The sequence below is a fragment of the Haliotis asinina genome, chromosome 11, assembly GCF_037392515.1.
Source record: "Haliotis asinina isolate JCU_RB_2024 chromosome 11, JCU_Hal_asi_v2, whole genome shotgun sequence".
Taxonomy (NCBI): Eukaryota; Metazoa; Mollusca; class Gastropoda; order Lepetellida; family Haliotidae; genus Haliotis; species Haliotis asinina.
Window position 1 is genome coordinate 27,096,663 of NC_090290.1, and position 23,281 is coordinate 27,119,943.

General features: G+C 39.3%; 1 protein-coding gene across 2 annotated transcripts in view; it reads right to left on the reverse strand.

Moving 5' to 3' along the window:
• LOC137256620 (CCR4-NOT transcription complex subunit 9-like) overlaps positions 1-23,281 on the reverse strand; it is a 110,445-nt gene that overhangs the window by 23,011 nt on the left and 64,153 nt on the right. For both annotated transcript variants that reach the window (XM_067794503.1, XM_067794502.1), the window contains 4 exons: positions 12,236-12,323; positions 8,423-8,529; positions 5,410-5,505; positions 2,359-2,457 (listed from right to left, as the gene is read on the reverse strand). In XM_067794503.1, coding sequence (XP_067650604.1) covers positions 2,359-2,457; positions 5,410-5,505; positions 8,423-8,529; positions 12,236-12,323 — 390 coding nt within the window. The remainder of the gene's footprint in view (positions 1-2,358; positions 2,458-5,409; positions 5,506-8,422; positions 8,530-12,235; positions 12,324-23,281) is intronic.

The following is a 23,281-nucleotide window of genomic DNA, read 5'->3' on the forward strand; positions in this document are numbered from 1 at the left end:
CTGTCCTTTTAAAAAATCTACTTTGAGACATTTTTGTTTACATTAATAATTAATCCAGGTATCTTATTGCATGCGGTGAATGGAACGGACATTAAAAAAATGTTAACTGGCACTGTCACACTGCCCTCAAAAATAATGTGTAAAACTGTCACAAAGCGTTCTAAAACACCTTTCCAGTTTTGTCAAATAACAAGATTATCAAGAAAGAAAGAACTTATGGAACTATAACCGTTCTAGCATCAATGGCGAATCAGATCAGATCGGCGATACATCACACACCTCAAATACACCCTAACATTTTGTTTTAGATTATGAAACTATCACTGTTACTTGCAAACACATTTCACCTGATAGTATATTCCCCTCATATGAATTAAAGGTGTATGTGAAAGATGTTTTTGAGGAAGTAACCAGGAATACTCAAACAACGGCGTATAGCATTTTAATGGTTGATCAGAACAGATCGGCGAAATGTCATATTTTTCACACACCTCAATTACATGCTAACAATTTTTTTAGTCATAAAACTGTCATTATTACTTGCAAATACCTTTCAACTAAAGGTATGTTTTCCTTCTAAAAATTAAACGAATGTGTGAAAGAAGTTTTCATCAGCACAATTTAGTCTATCTTTGCGGTGAATTGAGAATAGAAGCCAGTGAGCTACAACATATGGACTTGAAACTTTACTACAAATCTACTATCGTAATATGGACACTAATACCAATTATTTGACTTAAACTGAAGTGACAAAATAGTTAACCTATCTTCTACATGTAGGATTTCAGTTGTTACAACACTCAGCAAACTTAATCAGCTGTTGAAAATAAACCAGGTCACTACGCTGCCACCATATTGGCTACACTGGTTACGTAACGACCCAAGACATACGTTCAGCGGCTTTTGATGAGTTTCTTCTCCCCCTCTATATAGGCTCCCTGATTGGATGAAACCCCTAAACATTTAAGCCCTTTCAGGATATCACCAGATCCTCGTGAGATACAAATGTTGGGAGGTGGGGGTTGAATCAATTCACTGAAAAAGATGTCTAGATTGTCTCCATTTGATTAGTGATAAATGGTCTTGGCGATATGTTCTGTACACGTCTGTACCTGACCTAGATGTAAAGAGATTCTATCATTTGAAAAAGATGGATAACAAAATCATGATCTCATTTTGAGTGATCGATGTACCATTGTTGAGGGAAAGAAAAATCAGGTGGGGACAGCAAACCTCTCACAACTACCATTTGAGACTAATCATAAGGACAACGTCAGAGAACTGTAATACTCTGACCTAGAGATAGTCAATGTCAGGACGAAATGGTATGAAAGAGGGATCACTGAAATGAAGATGGATTGACAATCCAAGAAGTGGTTGCTAAGTTTGGCTTGGATGGTTTAAAGACCAAAGACTGATATGATGATAGAGGGTCCAGCGATCCCCAAAAGTAGGTATAGATGGCTGAGGATGGTTCAGTTCAACAAACTGGAGACTGAAGTTGATGAATGATATCTAGAGCAAAACTCTATAGAAATAGTTAGAAACGATGGCAGTTCAAACAAAGAAGATTGACTCTAAATTGACCATGGGGACGGCATCAGATAATTTTAGGACTCTGACCTGAGGGTAGTCAGTATCAGGATCAACCAACTGGTATGAAGTAGAGGTCATGGAAATAAAGAGAGATCAATGATTCAAGTCGTGGTGACAAAGTTGGAATAACTGACATAACCTGGATGATGACTTGAAAGGCCAAAGTCTGACATGAAGCTTGAGGTTCCTGGGTACTAAGGCTGTGAATTGGCAAATAAACTATATTGGAACATATTGCAACTCAGGTACCCGTATTGTGATACATATTGCAAAGTATTTGGAGCTTAAGTGTTTGGTAATAACTGACACTAAATGTATGTACATGTATGTTGATCGTATTTTCTACAAAAATAGATGTGAGATGCTCGTTGAAGTGATATTGTTTTTCGGCTCTTGGAGAACAAAGTTCAGGAAGTTTCCTATTCTGTTTGGGAGAATGAAGAGACAAGCTAATAGTATGAGTTGGAAAAGAACTGAAAAGAAATCTAATAAATTGTCTGTAACAATGACAGTAAGCATGCACTACTCAGGTGAAGGTAAGCAATGACATTTAGAAAATGACTTGACATTACAAATCAGTGAGTTCAGAAGATAAACAAGATATAATATCCTTGAGTTGTCCAAACACTGCCATTGTGGTCATATTCAAGCAACTCTAAACCATCACATTCATATGCAATTCCATTATAATTAGTTTCCTTTGTGATGTATCATCCTGGCAGCCCAGAAAATATGAACGTTAAGTATGGAAACGGTACATACCAAAATCATTGCAACATGTGAAAACCTCTCATAAGTTTGGCAGATATAGGCAAGACCCGTTTCGTCCAAGAGTATCTTTTGCAGTATGAAAGTTGCGACCTGAAATTAGACAAAAAGACCTTAGTACAAGTAAAGTAAAAAGTTAACAATTTTGCATATTGTACAATGTCACAATATCAGTAAAATCTAAATATTTGTTATAATGTGTATGACTCAAAACATGGCTACCTGATGATGTTGAGACACAGAACTACAATTACTTCCTGGCCTACTTCCTGGAAGATGACATCAGCTACTTCTGTTTATTGCCGTATATCCAGCAGATTAAGATTCAGTGGGACAAGCCCTTATCTGCAGCAGTGCAGGATAAGCATACAAAAGTGAAAAAAAGAAAAGAAAAGATTTAACTAAAGCTCCATGTAATCCTACACCACTTACTTCTTGCAAATTAACAGACAGGAAGAATGGTGGGTTTGTAGTATGTGGGATCACCTTACTTAGTAAACAATGTTTTGATGTAATGCGAGCAACGTGACACTGAGTGGCAATCTCTTAATAGTAATTCAGTTAGACTTAAGAGCTAGAATGGAAATATCCAATGATTTTACATGCGTTATCAGCTTTAGGGCAATGCTTTTAAAGAACAGACATGATTTTCACAAAGGGTTACTCTATGACTGACAAACCCATTTGTTTCCTCAGAACAGCTTTCTTTGAACAGCACAAGGGGCAAGGGTGAGGTGCTGAGTATTGCTAACATCTTTCAATGCCATGTCAAGTAGATGATGATCAGTAAAGACTGTGTCCGACCTCCAGAAAAAATCATGCATTATCGACAACACTGTACAATTACTGTAAAGTGTGACAGCTAAGGTAAGTGCCTGAATTTCATGACAATAGGAGGACACAGGAGGATCCAGTTGAGCAATATTACACGCATGAAGAATGGTAGTCCACCTGTGACACTTTAGGGAAAAGAGAGAAATCTGTTTTTCCTAGAACCTATTTTGTCTTGGGTTCATGCAATGTGCAACTAGGTGGATGAACCAGACTCAAGAGGCACTCGTCATCCTCAGTGTCAAGAAAAGACTACAGAGGCAGAACAAAGAACTGCCAGTAAGCAAAACACAAGCAGATGAGACACTGATGCCATAGAAAGCAATGGCACAGAAGGCTCCTGTGCCATCATTTTTTTTGAGACAGCAGGAGAACATTTGGCATTGAAGGTATAAAAAGCAGAGGTTGGACTGCTATGCTAACAAGGTCAGGAGTGAGTGAGTGAGTGAGTTTAGTTTTACGCCGCACTCAGCAATATTACAGCTATATGGCGGCAGTCTGTAAATAATTGAGTCTGGACCAGACAATCCAGTGATCAACAACATGAGCATCGATCTGCGCAATTGGGAACCGATGACATGTGTCAACCAAGACAGCGAGTCTGACCACCCGATCCCGTTAGTCGCCTCTTACGACAAGCTGAGTCGCCTTTTATGGCAAGCATGGGTTGCTGAAGGCCTATTCTACCCCGGGACCTTCATGGGTCAGGTCAGGAGTGAACTGTATGGTGACATATCCAGTGGCTGTTGGCCATGCTTGAAAGGGGTAATGCGACTGCCCTGGATGATGGCGGTAAGTAAGGCATAAATTGCCGTTTCATTGGCCGCTGTTCAGTGACTGCTGCAAGGGATTCATGCAAGGATCATCACTGTGGTCGAAGCTGGAGAAAAGTTGTTTCTTGTGATTACAAGCATCCTGGGTCGCCAGTGAAAAATACAATGGTTCCATAGTTTTTCTTAATTTTTTCACATCTTACTTTTTCGGTGTTGGCAGACTTGCAAACCAGGTTTTCAAGAAAGCTGCATTAGAAATACTCATATCATTGTTAATAAATGCTCATCTTGAAAACTTAAATGTTTCAACTCATGTCTAAGGAAACATAGAAAAAAAAACATGTTGATTGTGATAAGCATCCCCAGTCACAGACAAAACACAATGTCAGTGGTATTGACACGTATAAGTCTGCCTGTCTGTATGCTAATACAGTATGCAACATACAACTTCAATTACTGACCACATGCAATTTAGGCTTAAAACACTTATCAGACTATACACCATAAATAGCTTATGCACTCCAGTTCTGTGTCTGTCATGTTATGTAATTACACAGACAGGCAAATGTGATATGTGTACACATGAGATGTTAAGATGTCTGTTGATTGCCAACAAACTGCATCCATTTTTCTCAAATGACTGAAGCAGAAACCAGAGTAAATTCAGATTGTCAGTTCTGAGTCCTGCTTTGTACTTGGACAAACAACAGTTCCAGCCACTCAGTAGGTCATCTTCTCAGTATTTGTTGATTGGATCGAACACAAATGCAGCAAAAATGAGCACGTATTTGCAAACTCAAAAAGCTGTATCACACCTGAGGATATCAGCAAATGAACCAGCCAATGAGTCTTCATTACACTTAGGTGGACATCCAAACGCTCTGACGGGGTTCCGTATCCTGGGTGCTTCATTTCAAGGGTAGTAAACCAAAGTACAAAATATTTGCACTTTTGATTTGTGATTGTATGCTTGTAATTTTATTTATTTGTTTTTTATGATTGGGAGTGTATACTTCATTTCATGAATAAATAATAATTCTGTCTAAGTCATATTTACTTTATTTGGTTGCATGTATGCTTTAACCCTCATCAAATAGAGCCCTTCTGATTGTCCACAAATTGTTTATTGCTTTAATCCAAATAGCTTCCTGACTGCCTCAAATTTCAGGTTAATGATTTCAGTGAGGTCAGAGAAGTTTAATGTTACAGAAAGGGACAGACAGAAGGGAGACAACTCATCAGGTTTACTGGACCTTGTGCAACAAATTACTGAAGATATCTGAATGTCTTGCTAGTTTAATCATCAAAAAAGTGTAACATCTTCCAGATTTGGTGACCATTCAACATATTGCTACAAATTACTTATGACTACTTAAAACTCAACAGAATCTCATGACAAGGGTTTGGTGCTGGATCATAACAAACTATCAGAATGCCTTACTGTTTTTGACAGTTCACTGCCTGATTCCATGATTCTCAGACACAGAGGTATAATTTCAGTGTTCAGCAGAAAGTTGATAACTTCTTGCTCATCAGTCTGAAAACAAAAACAACAGTGCACCATCACTCATGCCATGAAAGAAGTATACTGACATCTAATCAGTCTCACGTGTCTTTAGCTACTTTGATATTCTGGTGAATAATTAGTTCAACTTGACATTTTTAGATGAAGTCCAAATTGTTTCCATGGAAATCTTGAAAAATAACAATGATAAAAAATCTGCTAATAGCAAAAGGCACCACTTTGGAACACTTTGGATACATCTGCCACGTTTTGTTGAAAGATATTGAATGGTTTATCGAGTTCTATGCTCTGGAAACCACGAACCTCCTGCCCTTTTGAAACTAAGTTTAATTGTTTCCATGGAAATCAAGAAAACGACAATACGATTGACATTAGTAAAAAGCAAACTGCACCACTTTCAGTTCTGTTTGATGTATCTACCAATTTCTGTTCCAATATCTTTTTTGAGTTATGCCTTGGAAAAAATGATTACAGACAAAGACAAGGTGTTGACCATATCCCGATGCATAAGATAGGAGGATAAAAAAAAAGCCCTGATAAAATCAATTAACAATGCAAAATACATTGATGAAGGAGTAAGGATGTACTCTTACAAGGGTGTGTTCATCACAATAAAGAACTTGACATCCACAAAACTCTCTTCACCATGACACAGTGTATCAAAATGTCATTCAAAAACCTGAAGAGTGATGTTCCAAGGAACCTGAGGGGTGATGTTATTGAAAATATGGGAATATGAGGGGTGATATTATCGGGAAACTGTCTGGGGATGTTCTTCGTAACCTGAGGGGTGATGCTATAGGGAACCTGAGCATTGATGTCATAGGGAACCTGACTGGAGAAAATAACTGGAACCTGAGAGGCGATGCTGTAGAGAACCTGAGGGGTAATGCTACGGGGAACTGGAGTGTTGATACTATAGGGAACATGAGAGGTGATGCCATCAGTAACCTGCGTGCTGATGTGTGATGCTAGAGGGAACCTGTGGGGTGTTGCTATCAGAAACCTGAAGGATCATACTATTGAGAGCCTGAGGAGTCATGCTACAAGGAACCTGAGGGATTATCCTATAGGGATAAGGTTCCCAGAACAGAGGTGATACTATAGGAAACATGAAGCGTGATACTATGGGGAACTTGAGATGTAATGCTGAGGACTGATGGTATAGGTCACTACAGGGAAGCTATTGGGAACCTTAGACATGATGGTATAGGGAGCTTGAGGGGTAATGTATAGGAGAAAACACACCTCCACGATTTGGTAGACAATATTAAAACAGAAGGGGGTGGGGGTTGGGGGTTGGGGGTTGGGGGTTGGGAGTGATTTCCCAATGCCGATGGTTTTACATAGTCTACCAAAACCAAGAAGAAGTGTTTCTCTAACATATATATAGTCAGTGATGGATAATTAGATGATCATTTAATGAAGCTACATAACAATAACTGAAGCACTAGTAAAATCAATTTAATGACAGTAACTATAATTAGATAATTCAACCCCACTTCCATCGTTGACCTGGTGGTTGTGTGGTAGAGCGTCTGCCTACAAATCTGAGAGATGCAGTTCCAATTTTGCTTGTGAAAACCTTTGCACTTTGAACTTAACCTTGGACAATATTTTTCAGCTGATTTCAAAAACTCATATATCATTTGAATGTTGATGTTCATACAGAGCTAAGTAAAGATAACTACAAAAAAGTAAAACCTGGGAGGAAGTCTTTCTGATTAAAAGTGAAACCTGGGAAGAGGTCTTACTTACTCAAGTGCGGTTACTCTGGAAAACAAACGATGACCTAATATAAAGTGAGATGTGCACTTCAGGTTTATATGCTATAGGAAACGTGCGGGGTGATGCTATAGGGAACCTGAGGGTTGAAGTTATCAGAACCCGTGGACTGACGTTATCGGGAACCTGGGTGTTGATGCAATAGGGAACCTGAGGGTTGACGCTATAGTGAACCTGAGGGTTGACGCTATAGGAAATCTCAGTAGTGATACTATGGGGAACCCAAGGTGTGATGCTGTAGAGAAGCTGAGGGGTGATGCCAGAGGGAACCTGAGGGGTGATGTTATTGGAAATCTGAGGGGTGATGTTATCGGAGATATGGGAATATCAGGGGTGACCCTGTCAGGAACTTGAGAGGAGATGTTATAGGGAGCCTGAGAGTGGATGCTATAGGGAACCTGAGAGGTGATGCTATCGGTAACCTGTGTGGTGGTGTGTGATGCTATAGAGAACCTGTGGGGTGTTGCTATCAGAAACCTGAGGGGTCATATTATCAAGAACCTGAGGGGTGATGCTACTGGGAACCTGAGAGGTGATGCTATAGGGAACCTGAGGGAAGTAAATAACTATTGAGGGTCATACTATCGAGAACTTTGGGGTGAATAAGTGAGTTTTATTTTACGCCACACTTAGCAATTTTCCAGCTAAAGCAGCAACTTGTAACCAGACAATCCTGGGATCAACTGCTTGAGCATCGATCTACACAACTGGGAACCGATAACATGTCTCAACCATGTCAGCGAGCCTGACCACCCAATCCCGTTAGTCACCCATTATGGTAAGCACTGTCACCTTTTATGGCAAGGATGGGTTGCTGAAGGCCTCTTGTACCCCGGACCTTCATGCATCAGGAACTTTAAGTATGACGCTATATATTTACAGAAGTTCAGAAAATCTGCCTATGTAAATGTTTCTCTTTGTACGCAGAATAACGACTGAAGGTAACCAGAAACTAGATATGTGTAAGATGAGAAAAATTCTTAACTTAAGGTGAAAATCACTGACTAGCAGTAAACAGGACATCTGTAAACTTATCGCATTTCTTGTGGCAAGAGGAAGCTTAATACAGGATTATGGCCTTGATGTAATAAAGGTTGAGCATTGGATGAATTTTGGCCACCACTAAAGCATAAAATCCACTTACCTTGACTAAAGCCCCAATAACACCAAGACTGGTAAGTCTGAGATATTCGAAAGGTCTGGTCTTACTGACAGTGTGCAGGAATGGGTACAGGAAAAGTGGTATATGAGCTGAAAAAAAACAACAAATCCTGAAGATTTGAATCTGCATGAAATGTCCTTATTGACATAATAAGTAATATTTCACAGCACTATTGTTTTACTCAGATGTTTGAGATAAAACATGTTCCCAAACATGTTAGAAGAGATTGCTAAAAAGGGTATTATGCTTAGATGGCTTATACAAGGCTCTCGACTACTTGAAGTATGTTCCAGATGAAAATTATTCCTAAATCACACTAACTTAGACAAACCTTTCAGACAACAATGATATCAGTCTCAAAACATCATCCAACAGCCTAATGCCTCAATGTTTTATAATCTAACATTTGGAATTACAAATTATTGCACTTTTCCTTAGGTACTGTTTGGGAACAAAGTCACCGGGTTCCTGCCATTAAACTTATATGTCTCCACATACAATTGTTGAAATTGAAAATTTAAGTCCTGTTTTAGAGTGGTGATACAGGAAGGCATGTGTCATACTCACTGTTCACATACCCATAAATAACCAAAATCCATGACCAAAGCCCCCCCAAAATGAGAAAAATGAAAAAAGACATCACATGTAAATAGGGATGTCACAAGACATAAGTGTCATGAATCACAGGCAAACTGTAGCGCAAATGTGGTTGCACAGCGTAGAGAAAATGATCAGTCTTCATATATGCGGGCGAAGCAAGGAAAGGTTGGCAACACATTTCCCTTACTTCGGTTCAAAAAGTATTTATCGTGTCAAAATAAAATATCGCCACTGCTTTGAACCAGAAGCTGGCAGAGGTAATGGAGGCAAAGAACGGTCTGATGTACCACGAGTGGCGCTTAAAATGTTGAATAAAACATATTTCACGTGAGTAATTGTTAAATATGGCGTTGGAAATCTGAGATCACAACCTAGTCAGGAATTTGGAGTGTACCTTTGATGGTGGCGATTTTTTATTTTGACACGAAAAATACTTCTTGAACCGAAGTGAGGGAAGTGTGTTGCCAACCTTTGCTTGCTTCGCCCGCATATATGAAGACTGGTCATATTCTCTACGCTGTGCAACCCCACTTGCGCTACAGTTTGCCTGTGCATGAATCAATATGTATCACGTTTAAAATGTTGAATAAAACATATTTCCCGTGAGTAATTGTTAAATATAGCGTTGGAAATCTGACATCACAACCCAGTCAGGAATTTGGAGTGTACCTTAGATGGTGGTGATATTTTATTTTGACACGAAAAATACTTCTTGAACCGAAGTGAGGGAAGTGTGTTGCCAAACTTTGCTTGCTTCGCCCACATATATGAAGACTGGTCATATTCTCTGCGCTGCGCAACCCCACTTGCGCTACAGTTTGCCTGTGCATGAATCAATATGTATCACGATAACCATGTCATGATTCATGATATCTATTTTCTCGGCATTATTGCATAAATTTAGTTTTGAACATTAACATTTCATATTTAATAACTGTCCATGAAAAGATAAACATTTTTGATTCGCAGAAATTAAAGAGTTTTAAATTCCTATCTTTGTCATTAAAGGGTGTCATGACATCCAAAAGCATAATACAGTTGCAAACTCTACCTTGACATTTAAGTTTTTTCGATTTTGACTGGCTGTTACAAAAACATTAGAAGTGGAAAATTTTCAATAACCAATTCTAAGAGCCGGTTCACTGTGCGTTGGAATATTTTGCACTCATTAACCCTCACAAATGAAAACGCACATGTCGTCTGAAACTGTTACATTTGACCTTGGCAATTTCTTTGATTTGTTTCGATTGGATACAGAGAAAATTTGAAGTGATAGTGGAAATTTCCTGACTGACTGTCGAATCTGAACCCTGCAGAATCAAAGAAGAGATACTTTTCTGAATAACTACCGGTATTCAAAGATTTTTATGACCGACGAGTGTGGATCATGGTGCCTCCATCTCAGCATGCGACAAAATAGTGACAGTGCTGCTTTATGTATGTATACACGACATGACTGGGATTTCTTGGAACATTGTTCTTTTATCATTTGGGACTGGATTGTGGCCAAGCTTTTTTTTCGAAATGTACAAACATAGATGACTAGCAGTGGCAGCTTTTCGGGGAAGGCGACAGAGACAGTTATCACATGAATGTTTTGAATGATGCAATGGGACATGATGGAGTATGAGTAGCAAAAATTTGGTGTTTCGACTAACCATTATCTTGCAAATTTCTCATTCTTATGATTCTAAGATGAAACAAATATACCAGTTACCAGGGAGGTAAAAATATTTACTAACAATTTGCTGCACATTTTGTATAGGTAGGGATGAATTTTCACAAGGCTTTCTGATTTATATGTTAGATGTTGTTTGTTTATGTTTAGGGCTGTGTATTATAATAATATAATATGCTACTGAGCTTCCCCAACAATTGTCATCATGTAGCTTGATCTGTCGAGTGCTCAAAAAACGTCAGTATTCGACAATTTTCAAGGCGGTCAGTTTCAAAATGTGGTAGATTCAATATGTAAGTTGAATGACACGTTCACTGCTTCTTTGTCTTTGATGTCAGATCTTTTCAAAATTAACAACAGTCAGGTTGTCATAAACTACTTTCAGAACCAGGCAAAGCATTGACACGGATCCATGACAGCCTTGTTTTTAAAATGGCATGCACCAATGACGTCTAAATGAAGGTCAAACCAGAGGAATCTATTTTGGATGTTAGAGGGGTGTTCTTTATTACATAACTCATTCCATTAAAGTAGTCCACAACATAAGAAGTAGAGTGCCAGTAAAATATGTTTCAACTTGCAATGTATTTCTTGCAATGTATTTGAAGAAAACTTTGTTGCGGAAATAATTAAAACATTTGATGCTGTGTAAATTGTTTCTTTTTCCTGTTTCACACCGACTATGGGCAAAACCATCCAGAAGGCACTCTCCACAGTGCAACCTAAACACTACGCAAGGGTAGATGAATGCATATTTAAAACGAGTTTTGTTCATGGTGAATATGTTATGGTAGAATGGAGATAATACTATTGTGTTTACATTTTGGAGGTGATTATAGTTGGTTATCTCCTAAATATAAATGATACAAAAACATATTTAAACCGATAGTTTAAGAACTAAATACTGACACAGTTTAGAATGTATGAATAATTGGATCATCTTAGATAATGTATGAATGCATCGATGTATTGAGGCATCTCTGCCAGAAAGTGTGTCCAGTGTTGTTGATACCAAAGCATATGAACCCAGTCAACATGAACTTGGCATCCAGAAGGCCCAACCATGCCATTTAGGTCCCTTGTTGAAAAGGCTGCAGTAAACTAGGTTACTATGCCACAGGTTTTAATGGATACTCCATTCAGACACTATATACAGCACCCGAGGTGGACAATCCTCTTTATTTCCTCTTAATGCCTAAGCACCAGGCAGATTATCAAGTAGCATATTGTGATGCCTTTGGGAATAGAGGCCACTGAACAAATTGTCCACACAAATTCCATTACAATTGACACAAAAATGTCTGAGTAACAGCTTCACTAGGGTTTCAATATGGCAGTCAAGGTTTAGTCAAGGTGGCAGCAAACAAATTATACTCCTGTGTGAAAGTGTGGTTTCTGGGAAGAACATGTTTCAGACATCGTTGACATCAGGAACCAGACAAGAAGGACAAGATAAAAGCTAAATTGACTTTCAGTCCTATATGCCAAAAAAGTGATATAAAAGATACTTAACAAACCTTGCAGAAAAGCTGACCTTGTCTCTGGATGAGAAGCAACACACTGCAGCAATGCAAGAGCATTACACACTCTGTTGGACTGAGATGCCTGAAATAATGACAATAAATGTTTCTCAATATACATCATGAGTGCTTGTTACTACTTTGGCAAACAGCTATGGTTTGTTTGTTTGATGAACAACATCAATACACAGGTGTATCTAATCAACACTGTCAACAGATAGGGAAAACAAAGGCTTCCCTCATGAAATAATAATAATCATAATATGACTTGCCCACATGATCCTCGTGGTGAACTTCATTTGTACAGTTTCTTTGGATGCCAGCAGGAGCATCCATTACAATGTTTCTGAATTTAAATTGGCACTGATTCAATGCTGCTGACACAAATGGAAAATTCACAAAAAGCAGTGAGTGAGCTGGCTAGAGCGCAAAGGTAGTGATCCATCCAGCGCAAGGGTAGTGATCTGGTGTAGTAGCCCAGACCACACACACCCCACCATATTATACTGTGGGTAAACTATACTTTAGCCCAGTTGATACCCCAGGGTATATTCTGGGCCAGGTCAAAGTATACCCCTCCAGCCAAGACTATATCCCTAAAAATATCATGTTGACAATTCACTCAATATGAGGTTGTGACTCCGGGCAATGGTCTTGGTGTTCCTTAAAGGAAACTGTCGGTGCATTTCATTTATATTACTGCATAATGCAAAAATTATGAAGTATTTGTTAGGTGTCTTTGCGATGTGACATTTTGACTTTGTGTAACCCAGCCATGCTGATATATCATCGAGGTTAGTAGTTCGTTGTTTGCTTTATTTAGTGTTACGCAGTGTTCTATCAAAACTAAACTGCTCGCCAATCTAACAGATACAACATGGAAGGGGTCGTCAAAAACACTACCGCTCCCATCCGAAGTTCTACCAAAACTGTCTTGAAAACTGCTATCGGGGAAAAAACTCATGCAGGCTCAACTCCACGTTTTTCATGAAGTCAAGAGTGTTTTCGCGAATGTTCGTATTTCAGAAACAAAACGCAGGCGAATACTCTACATTCACAAACACCGTTCCTTCTCCTGAACATTCCCCCCTACAAATGATAGATCCAAGTCTATCATTTCAAATGAGTGAGTTTACTTTTACGTCGCATTCAGCAATATTCCAGCTATAAGGCGGCGCTCTGTAAATAATCGAGTCTGGACCAGACAATCCAGTGATCAACAACATGAGCATCGATCTGCGCAATGGGGAACCGATGACGTGTGTCAACCAAGTCAGCGAGCCTGACCACCCGATCCTCCCATTAGTCACCTCTTACGGCAAGCATGGGTTGCTGAAGGCCTATTCTACCCCGGGACCTTCACGGGTCCAATTCAAATGAACGAATCAATCACAAAAACAGTACATAATATATAAACATATTTGACAATGACGCAACTAAACTTCAGAAAGTCCACACATTTCCTTAAATACAAAGAAACACATCCTGAAAGAAAGTTCTTGTAATATCCAGTCCTGGAAATGGAAAAAATGCAAATCTGTTCATAACACTTCGGTAAGTATAATGTTCAATGTCACAAAACACAGTTTATCTCCTGAAACGAAAAAACATGTCAATATACAGTCACTTGAATACTTCCCTTTAATGATTATGTCCTGGCTTAGATTCCATCGAATCGTCTATCTCTGAATTGATCTTTGAATCCTCCATCCATGAAATCTTGAATTCTTCCATCAATAGTCCTTAATGCTTGAATATTCCACACAAATTATGTTTCACTTAATTCCATGAATCCTGTTTCTTGAATCCTTCTGCTGCTCCTCTATGAATTCTTCTGCTGCTTGAATCCTTCTTACGCTCCTCTATCCGCTCCTTGAATCCTCCTGTTGACCTCCTGTCCGTTTCCTGAAGCATTCTTCGGTGTTGGTTTCTGACACATTCCATTCAAGTGGACACACCTTTGTCACTGGTCTTGTCATAACGCCTTGATTCGTCTGTATGTCGACAACTCGAATGTGCCCATCTCTGTCTGGATGTGTCTTTATGATTCGTCCTGTGATCCAGCTCTCTCTTGGTGATTGCGGGGAAACAACCACAACGACATCGTCAACCTCAAGATCAGGAACTTGGTGTAAACCATTTCTTCCTTACTTGTAGAGAAGGAAGCCATTCAGACATCCACCGTTTCCAAAAGTGGTGTACAAGTTCTTGGACTCTTCGCCACCGTCTCCTTGGGCTGAATTCTGCATAATCAACTGACTCTGGAGCAAAGTTTCCACCACACTGACCGTGAAGAAAATGATTTGGTGTAAGTGGAACGTCATCATTTGGGTGTGTGCTTTGGTAAGTTAAAGGCCTTGAATTGATCAATGATTCAGCGCCAGTAAAGGCAGTGATAAGTTCTTCATCAGTAATGTCACTATTGCCTAGGATTGCATATATAGCTCTTTTTGAGGCCTTGATCATTGCTTCAAAAATGCCACCAAACAACAATCCCACGATTTGCCAATGAACTTTGGATATGATTTCTATCAAGTTGGTCTACAAGTAGTTTCAACTCTTTGACAGCTCCTGTAAAATTTGTTCCTTTATCTGACACCACAACACTAGGCAAGCCTCTGCAGTTTATCATCCTGTAAAAGGCATTTAGGAATGAGTCGCTGTCAAGACAATATGCCATTTCCAAGTGCACAGCTCTCGTTGCCAGGCATGTGAAAAGACAAAGATAGCGTTTAACTCTTTGTTTTCCTCTACCTTGTATTGTCATGAAAGGTCCTGCAAAATCAACACCAGTTTGATCAAACGCCCGTAACGAGTACTTCAGTCTAACCTGTGGAAGTGGAGCCATAATCTGCACAATAGGCTTTGCCTTGAGTCTGCGACACCATGGACATTCCTTTTCATATTCACGGATTTCTTCGCGAGCAGATATGATCCAGTAACGTGCAGATAGTAATGCAAGAATCTGGTTTGTACCAATGATGTGCTTTCCATCTTCATGACATTTTTTCACTATCAATTTTGTTACCCAGTTTCTCCTTGGTAATACTATAGGGAACTTTGCATCAAATGGTAAAAACTTGGCATGTTGCAGTCTACCTCTACATCTGATCAACCCATCTTCATCAAGCATGGGATCCAGTCCAATGAGTTTACTGCTTGTCGACAACTGGTTTCTATTTTCCAGAGCTGAGACTTCCTTGTTAAATTCTTCCCTTTGTGCACGGCTTATGTGATAGATCTCTGCATCAAGAAGCTCCTCATAAGTAAGTTCTCCAGAGACTCTCAAACTTAGTTCAGACTTACTGTTGTTCACGAATCTACAAACCCATGCAGTAATCCTTAGGAGTTTTTGCCAATCTGAATATCTCCTTGCATCAAGCTGCCAACACCAGTCAGATGTCACTATTGTATATGACTGCCTTTTCATTTCTCTAGGCATTTTCACTTCACAATCATCTGATGCTGGTGTCATCACAGTTTGTGTTGGTTCTTCAGCTACATCTTCTTCCAGAAAGTCAGGCCCTGACATCCATCCTTTGCCTTTAAGATCAGCAATTGTTGCACCCCTAGACAGAACATCTGATGGATTTTGAAGGGAAGGAATATACTTCCATTGACTAGGAGTGGTGTATTCTTGGATGAAAGCTACACGATTGGCTACAAATGTTTTGAACTTGCGGCTGTGGTTTTTCATCCAACACAACACATTTTGACTATCTGTCCAAAGTGTCACAGCAGCAATATTCATTTCAAGAGCTTTAAGAACAGGCAAGATCAACTTGACTCCTAATAATGCCGCCACCAACTCCATTCGAGGAATGCTGACTGATTTTAGAGGTGCCACCCGACTTTTTGATGCTGTTAATCGTCTGGTCTTTGTCCCATTTTGATAGGTAGTCACACTATATACAACTGCCCCTTATGTTTTTTCGGATGCATCAACGAACACATGCAATCTCCTGTTTTCAATGTCCAAACTGAATTGCAAGCACCTTGGAATGGTAACACTTTCTAATTCTTTCACTTGGCTGTGCCAAAGCAATGCTTTTTGTTTCAAATCAGTTTGAAGCTCTTCATCCCAATCTAAGCCTTTAAGCCAGATTTCCTGCATTAAGATTTTTGCTGTGTTGATGAATGGTGCCACAAATCCCAATGGATCGAAAACCTAAGCCAATTCTCTTAGGAAACCTCTCTTTGTAAGTATCCAATTGTTTTGTGCATTGGTATTATGAAAGCTGAACTCGTCATCTTTAGCAACCCACGTCAGACCAAGTGTTTTAGCAGTAGGCAACTCGTTTCTACCAAGATCAACTTCAGTAGCTCTGTTTTCTATTGGAACTTTCTGCAAGACTTCAGGAGAATTGCTTAGCCACTTTCTTGCACACATTCCTGCATTTCCCCACAACTCCGAAAGTTGTTCATACAGCTCAATGGCTTCCAACTCATTTCTAACAGAGTCTATGTTGTCATCCATGTACGTCGATTTTAACACAGTTTCAGCAGCCTTTGGTAAAGTGTCTTGAAATCGTCTGGCATGTTCTTGTGTGATGTACTGAGCTAAAAACGGAGAAGCATTGACTCCAAATACTACTCGCAAGAACTGGTAAATATCTGGTCTCTCATTCTGATTGTTTGATCTCCAAAGAAATCGAAAGAATGACTTGTCTTTTGGCAACATTTCTATTTGAAGATACATTTCTGCAATGTCGCACACTATGGCTACTGGGTATCTTCTAAAGCGAAGCAATATCTGAAAGAGATCACCTTGTAGTTTGGGACCTTGGTGAATAGTGTCATTCAGTGATACGCCTTCACATTTTAAGGATGCATCAAAGACAATTCAGACTTTCGTGGTTTCCCTATCTGGACGCACGACAGGAAAATGGGGTAAATACCATCCACGTGATGAATTGTTTTCATCAAGAGACACCTTTTCAATGTAACCTTTCTCAACATACTGAGATATGATACCATCATAGGTTACAGCAACCTGTTCATTCTTTGATAACTTCTTCTCTGTGTTACAGAGGCGTTTGTAAGCTATATCCCAGTTGTCTGGTAAAGGACTCACACTCTCCTTCCAAAGAATGCCAATTTGATATCGGCTATTTTCAAACTTGACTGTATCTTTCACAGATTCTAAGACAGATTCATCATCCTTGGTAAGGGTTGATGTGACAGACGGAACGTCATCAACTTCCCAGAGTTTCTGTAACATTGAACTCAACTCAATTTCCGTATTGTCAGTGAAATATGTGCCTGCACTGTGACGAACATCTCTGAATCCTGGTATTCTACCAACACAGGTCCACCCTAAGGGAGTCAGTCGTGCTATTGGATCACCTTCTTTACCAACGATATCCTGATAGGACCTATGTAGTTCAAGATAGTCCATGCCAATAAGGAGATCTATGATATGAAGAGACTTAACCTTAGGAAAATCAATGTTTTCAATATGTTTCCACCTTCCTGCATACTTGCGCCAATCAACAACTTGCATCTGTCCAGTAACCCTAGTTGTTGTCAAGGCATATATTGTAGTATTAACTGATCCATCCAAACTCTCTAAGCCAACCTGAACTGACATGGTGTCCAACATTTCATGTTGCCCATTGAGGACATTAACAGAAACTTTTTGTGAAGGACCAGATAAGCCTAATTCTAAGGCTGCATCCCTGTTGATATAAGTCTGTGTACTGGCATCATCTAATAGTGCATTAACAATAATTCTTTTGTTTCCATTCTTAAGAACTACTGGCACTGTCCTCAGTGACAACAACGTTGACCTGCTGGATTCAGATGAGGACATTGTAACTAAAGGTGGAGACTGTGTGTCATGCTGTTTTTCATTTTCAGTTTCTGTGGCTTCAGTTCGTTTAGTCGAGTGAAGGAACCTGTTGTGTGATGCAGTACAGTTATCTATTCCACATGTTTTTCTACGATTACAACTTTTAGCCTGGTGGTTAGTGCCAAGACATCTGAAGCAAAGGTTTAATTTTTTAGCTGTTTCCCATCTATCGGGAACACTCATCAACTTGAATCGTTTACACTTCCAAATGTGATGACTGTTTTTACAGAGAGCACACTGAACTCTCATGTCAGTCTGTTGATCACCAAAGAACGAACCTGATTTGCTCTGACCTCTAGCTATAGTATTTCCCTTCTGGGATAGACCATGCAATGTTTCTGATGCCATAACACTAAATTCAGCCTCTTGCAACACCCATTCATGCAGTGTTTCCACTGACTCTTGGCGTTCTCGATCAAATACCCATCTCTGATAATCAGTTAACATGGACTCTGTCATTTTCTTTAGTAACTGATTGTATAATGCTCCACTGCCTAACTCTTCTAGCCTGTCAGTATCTCTAAGATTGATCACAACTATGTCCAACATGTCTGCAAACCTCTCAATATCCCTAACATTGGCAGGACGAATGGGCCTAAAGTTTGACACTTCTTCCAACTGCAAGGTAACTTGGCGTCTTTTGCCACCATATTTCCTCTCCAATCTATCCAGTGGTACGTCATATGCAGCCGCACTATGATCCAAGTCTTGAATGACTTTCATTGCGTCCCCAGTGATGTACTGATGTAACTGTAAGAGCTTATATTCCGATGTAGCTGGAGCCTTGTGGACACAAGCCATGAAAGCCGCTTTAAAACCTTCATACTGTTTGACATCACCCGAAAAAGTAGGAATGGAAACGCGTCTCAATTGCCTCCACATATCATTTCCCAAATTATAACTGCTTGTCGCTACATTTTCTTGGGAAGCTGTGTGCCTAACATGTTCTTGTGTAGGGGTTTCCGGCCTATTCAATTGACCTAAATCAATTGCATTGACTTGTGACGTCTGACCTGAGTTAGCATCAATTAACCTAGACTGTGGTTCCACTTGATGTGTGTGAGAATTGACAACAGGAATATACTTTCCTTTTTCAACCCTAAACAATCTAGATATTCCAGTTCTACCACTGCTAAATGAGCTCGCATCTGACCTAGCTCTCAAACACTCTTGAGCTCGTTCTTGTACTCCATTCCCAATTACTTCCATTTGGGTAATCTCGTCTGTAACTTTTGTCATGTTATCTCTATCTCCTATTCTTTGAAATGTTACAGACAACGACACACATATTTTGATAGCCCGAAGCTGATACTCATTAACTATGTCAATTGCATTTCTGATTTCTCTCCAGTTCTGAACATTCTGTTCATCAATAAGTCTCTCAAGTCTATTGGTTGCTTTAGTAAATGCAGATTTCGCTGTAGCCTTTTTGCGTTTAAGTTCTGCTATCTCGGTTACATAGTCACGGCCGTCATGGTTAATCTGTTTTGGTCCTGTTTGTGACATGTTTCAGTGTGTATGATTCACTAACTAATAGTGATCTAATCACACAGTACAATTGTTTACTACCTAACTTCAATTAAACTTACCTTAATAAGTGTCCGCACAACAACAACCACTAACTTGCGAACTGAACCCTATTCCCAGATATAACACAACACTAAACTAAACAACCACGCTCTGCTACCATTTTTGTTACGCAGTGTTCTATCAAAACTAAACTGCTCGCCAATCTAACAGATACAACATGGAAGGGGTCGTCAAAAACACTACCGCTCCCGTCGGAAGTTCTACCAAAACTGTCTTGAAAACTGCTATCGGGGAAAAAACTCGTGCAGGCTCAACTCCACGTTTCACGAAGTCAAGAGTGTTTACGCGAATGTTCGTATTTCAGAAACAAAACGCAGGCGAATACTCTACGTTCACAAACACCGTTCCTTCTCCTGAACATTTAGTGTCACACGCAAAACTAAGGTATTTCGGCAACAGAGGAGTACACTTATTAGGAAATGAGGGGGAATGAAAAATAGAAATTTTGAAAGAGTGGTGTCACTTGTATGCTTTGTACCTAGTAAATGTATCGGACCATTTTAACACTGTAACCAGCATTTTAATTGTGAGAGAAGCACAATAAAATTATAGTAGCAACCTTAATCACTTGTTTTCTGTAGGGACATGATCTGGGATACTGGCTCAGATTATTCCTGAATTATAATCTGGGCTAGCCCAGTTTAATGCCGGGTATAGTGTGGGACAGGGGTCTCTGGCCTGTCAACATTGTGTGCAGACTCCTCCATGTTGTTACAACCGAGTGTACAGGACACAACCCTGTGCACTTAAAAGAACCCACTGGTATATGACCAGATGGTGGCCACATGAATACATATGAATAATTAACTGCAGGTACAGCAACATGCAGTAAACTTAGACAAAGTACTGTGATTGTGTGTCCCTTCCCGTCTGTGTCATAATTGTGGCTGAATTGTTAACGTTTACATTTGAATAATGTGAAGTAAAAATGTTTCCCACTGACTAATCAACAGTTTGAGATCTTGAAAAATGAAACTGATTGAGTTTTCGCAGAGCTAGATATTTTTTTGGACCCTATGTAATTGCGTTTTGACAAAAACTCCCAAGGGCAATAACTCTGAAACTATTTAAGATATCGACATGCCTTGAGCAATCTAAGTAGTCTGGAGTGTGGGCTTTACAACAATATATCAAACACCATTTGTGTTCAGGAGGAGAAGATTTTTAAACAGAGGCATAGTCAAAACTTGCAGAAATGTGAAAAATTGTAAACTTTGTGTTTGTGTCATAATTGTGATGTAACTATTGATTATTACAAAACCATAAAAAGAAGTAAAATTGTTCCCCATTTACTTATCTATGGTTTGGTACCTTGAACACTGAAATGTACTGTGTTTTCACAGAGCTGTGACATTGTTAAGAACACTGGAAAAACTGTCCAAATCTCAAGGGCAGTGACTCTAAAACTGTTCAAGATATCAAGGTCCTTGGACCAACTTAAGCATTCCAGGGTATGGATTTTCCAACGGTATATCGAACAGGACTGTAGTATATGCCATTCTGGAGAAGATTCTTAAAAATAGGCACCATCAAATCGCGAAAAACAGCAAAAACATTTAGATTTCCCAAATTTGTGGAAAAGTTATTCTGCCAGTCAACTTATTTGATGCATCAAATCACTAAAGGATGATGATGTCTACATTGAGTGAAAATTTGGTCAATTTGCCTCTACTAAATTGGGGCTGAAAGATTTTGACATTTTAGGTTATCTGTCCTTACAGGAAGCCAGAAGTTAGGATTTTTTGTTCATTGTATAAATTTCAGCCTACAGGCTATCATCCCTCAAAGTTTCATCAAAATCACAAATCAAGCTTTCCAGAGCATGGGTTTTTCAATGGCATATCAAACACGATTTGTGCTAAAGAGAAGATTTCCCAAAAACAGTCACCTTCAAAATGAGAAAGTCAGCAAAAATTTCAGTTTTTTCAAAATGGCGGTAATCAATCACAGTGACCAACTTCTGCCATGCATTAAATCGATGAAGAAATATGTTGTCTACACTGAGTAAAAATTTGATCCATACATCTCTTGTTGTTTTGCATATACTTGGGTTGAAAGATTTTCACATTTGGGGTTATCTGCCCTTACCTGAAGCCAGGATTTTTTGTTCTTTGTATACCTGTCAGAATACAGGCTTTGAATAACCTTTGAAAGTTTCATTGAAATCGTCTCTGCGCTTAAGTCAATATCAGTACAAATAATAACAATAACTAGAATTGCCTCCTTGTCAATACTGACAGTCTTCAGACATCTCCCAAACAGCCACTCTGGCTGTCTTTACTTGAACAGTTTCTTTGGACACCAGTAATTACAGGGTTTTTGAGATTAATTTGGCACTGATTCACTGCTGCTGACAAAAACGCAAAATTCACAAACTGCAGAAAAACAGACAGGAAGGCATAATCAAATATACAATAGAATAAAGCGGCACTCATTGGGGCTGAAGAAATAATCCGGTTTAGACAATGTGCTGGATTGTAGAGTTGATGATAAATGTACAAGCCACGGTTGGGCCTGAGATTTTATGCCAGTGCTGACAACTTGCCGGATTGGACAGATGCCGGTTTTGACAGCTTCCACTGTACGGGAAAGATTAGATCCATATATTACTAAAACAAATATTACCAAATTGTTTTGACTGTAGACCTAAGAACAACAGAGCTACCATCTGTTAAAGTATCAACTATTTCCTTGGCCATTGGAAAATCAAGAAGTGGGCACTGTTGCTAGATTTTACTAGTGCTTCCGTCAGCTGACAGTGGCAAAATGCGAAAATATGAATGTCCCTCCCTGTTTGTGTCGAAATTGTGGCGTAATTATAACATTTCGTTACACTCCACCACTGAGTCTAACAAAACCTAGTAGAAGGTTGCGTCAGGTAACCTTTGAGCGATCAAATCACAGTCCAATCAAACGCGAGACGTTTAAATAGATTTAACCAATCAGACAACGGCTACTATTTAGGGATCGGAGGGACTTTCAAAATATTCAGGTCACTGACACAGATCTCTCCACAAACACAAACACAGCAGTATATACGCTTTGGGGTTTCTGTTGACATGGTTACCATTAGCTAATGTTTCCACAAAATGACATCCTTGAATATTGCCCAAAACACTATTTTCAGCGACTGTTTGCTCACCGTTGTCACGGTTGTACGTACGCCGTGTGCATCACCTGGAGGCAAGTGTACGCTAAATAGCATTCGGAATCGTTCAGGTACGAACCTTTTCGATATAAAAAGTTCAAAAGGTATGTGCGAATGTCCACTTTCACGATTTGGTAAGCTGTGTTCTGATTGGTCAATCTCAAAGGTTACCTGACGCGACCTCCAATAAGGTTTTGTTAGACTCAGTAGTGGAGTGTAACGAAAAGTACTGAGGATAAGTTTACTTAGACTGTTAAACACAGGCACTGTCAAAATGTGCAGAAATGTGAAAAGTTTGTCTCTGTGTCATAATTGTGAGGTAAGTATTGATTTTTGCACAAAAATGTTTCCCATTCAGTTATCTACACTTTGGCACCTATCACCACGAATCCATTGTGTTTTAGTGGAGCTATGATATTTTCATGAGCCCTTTGAAAATGCAGCTTAGAAAAAT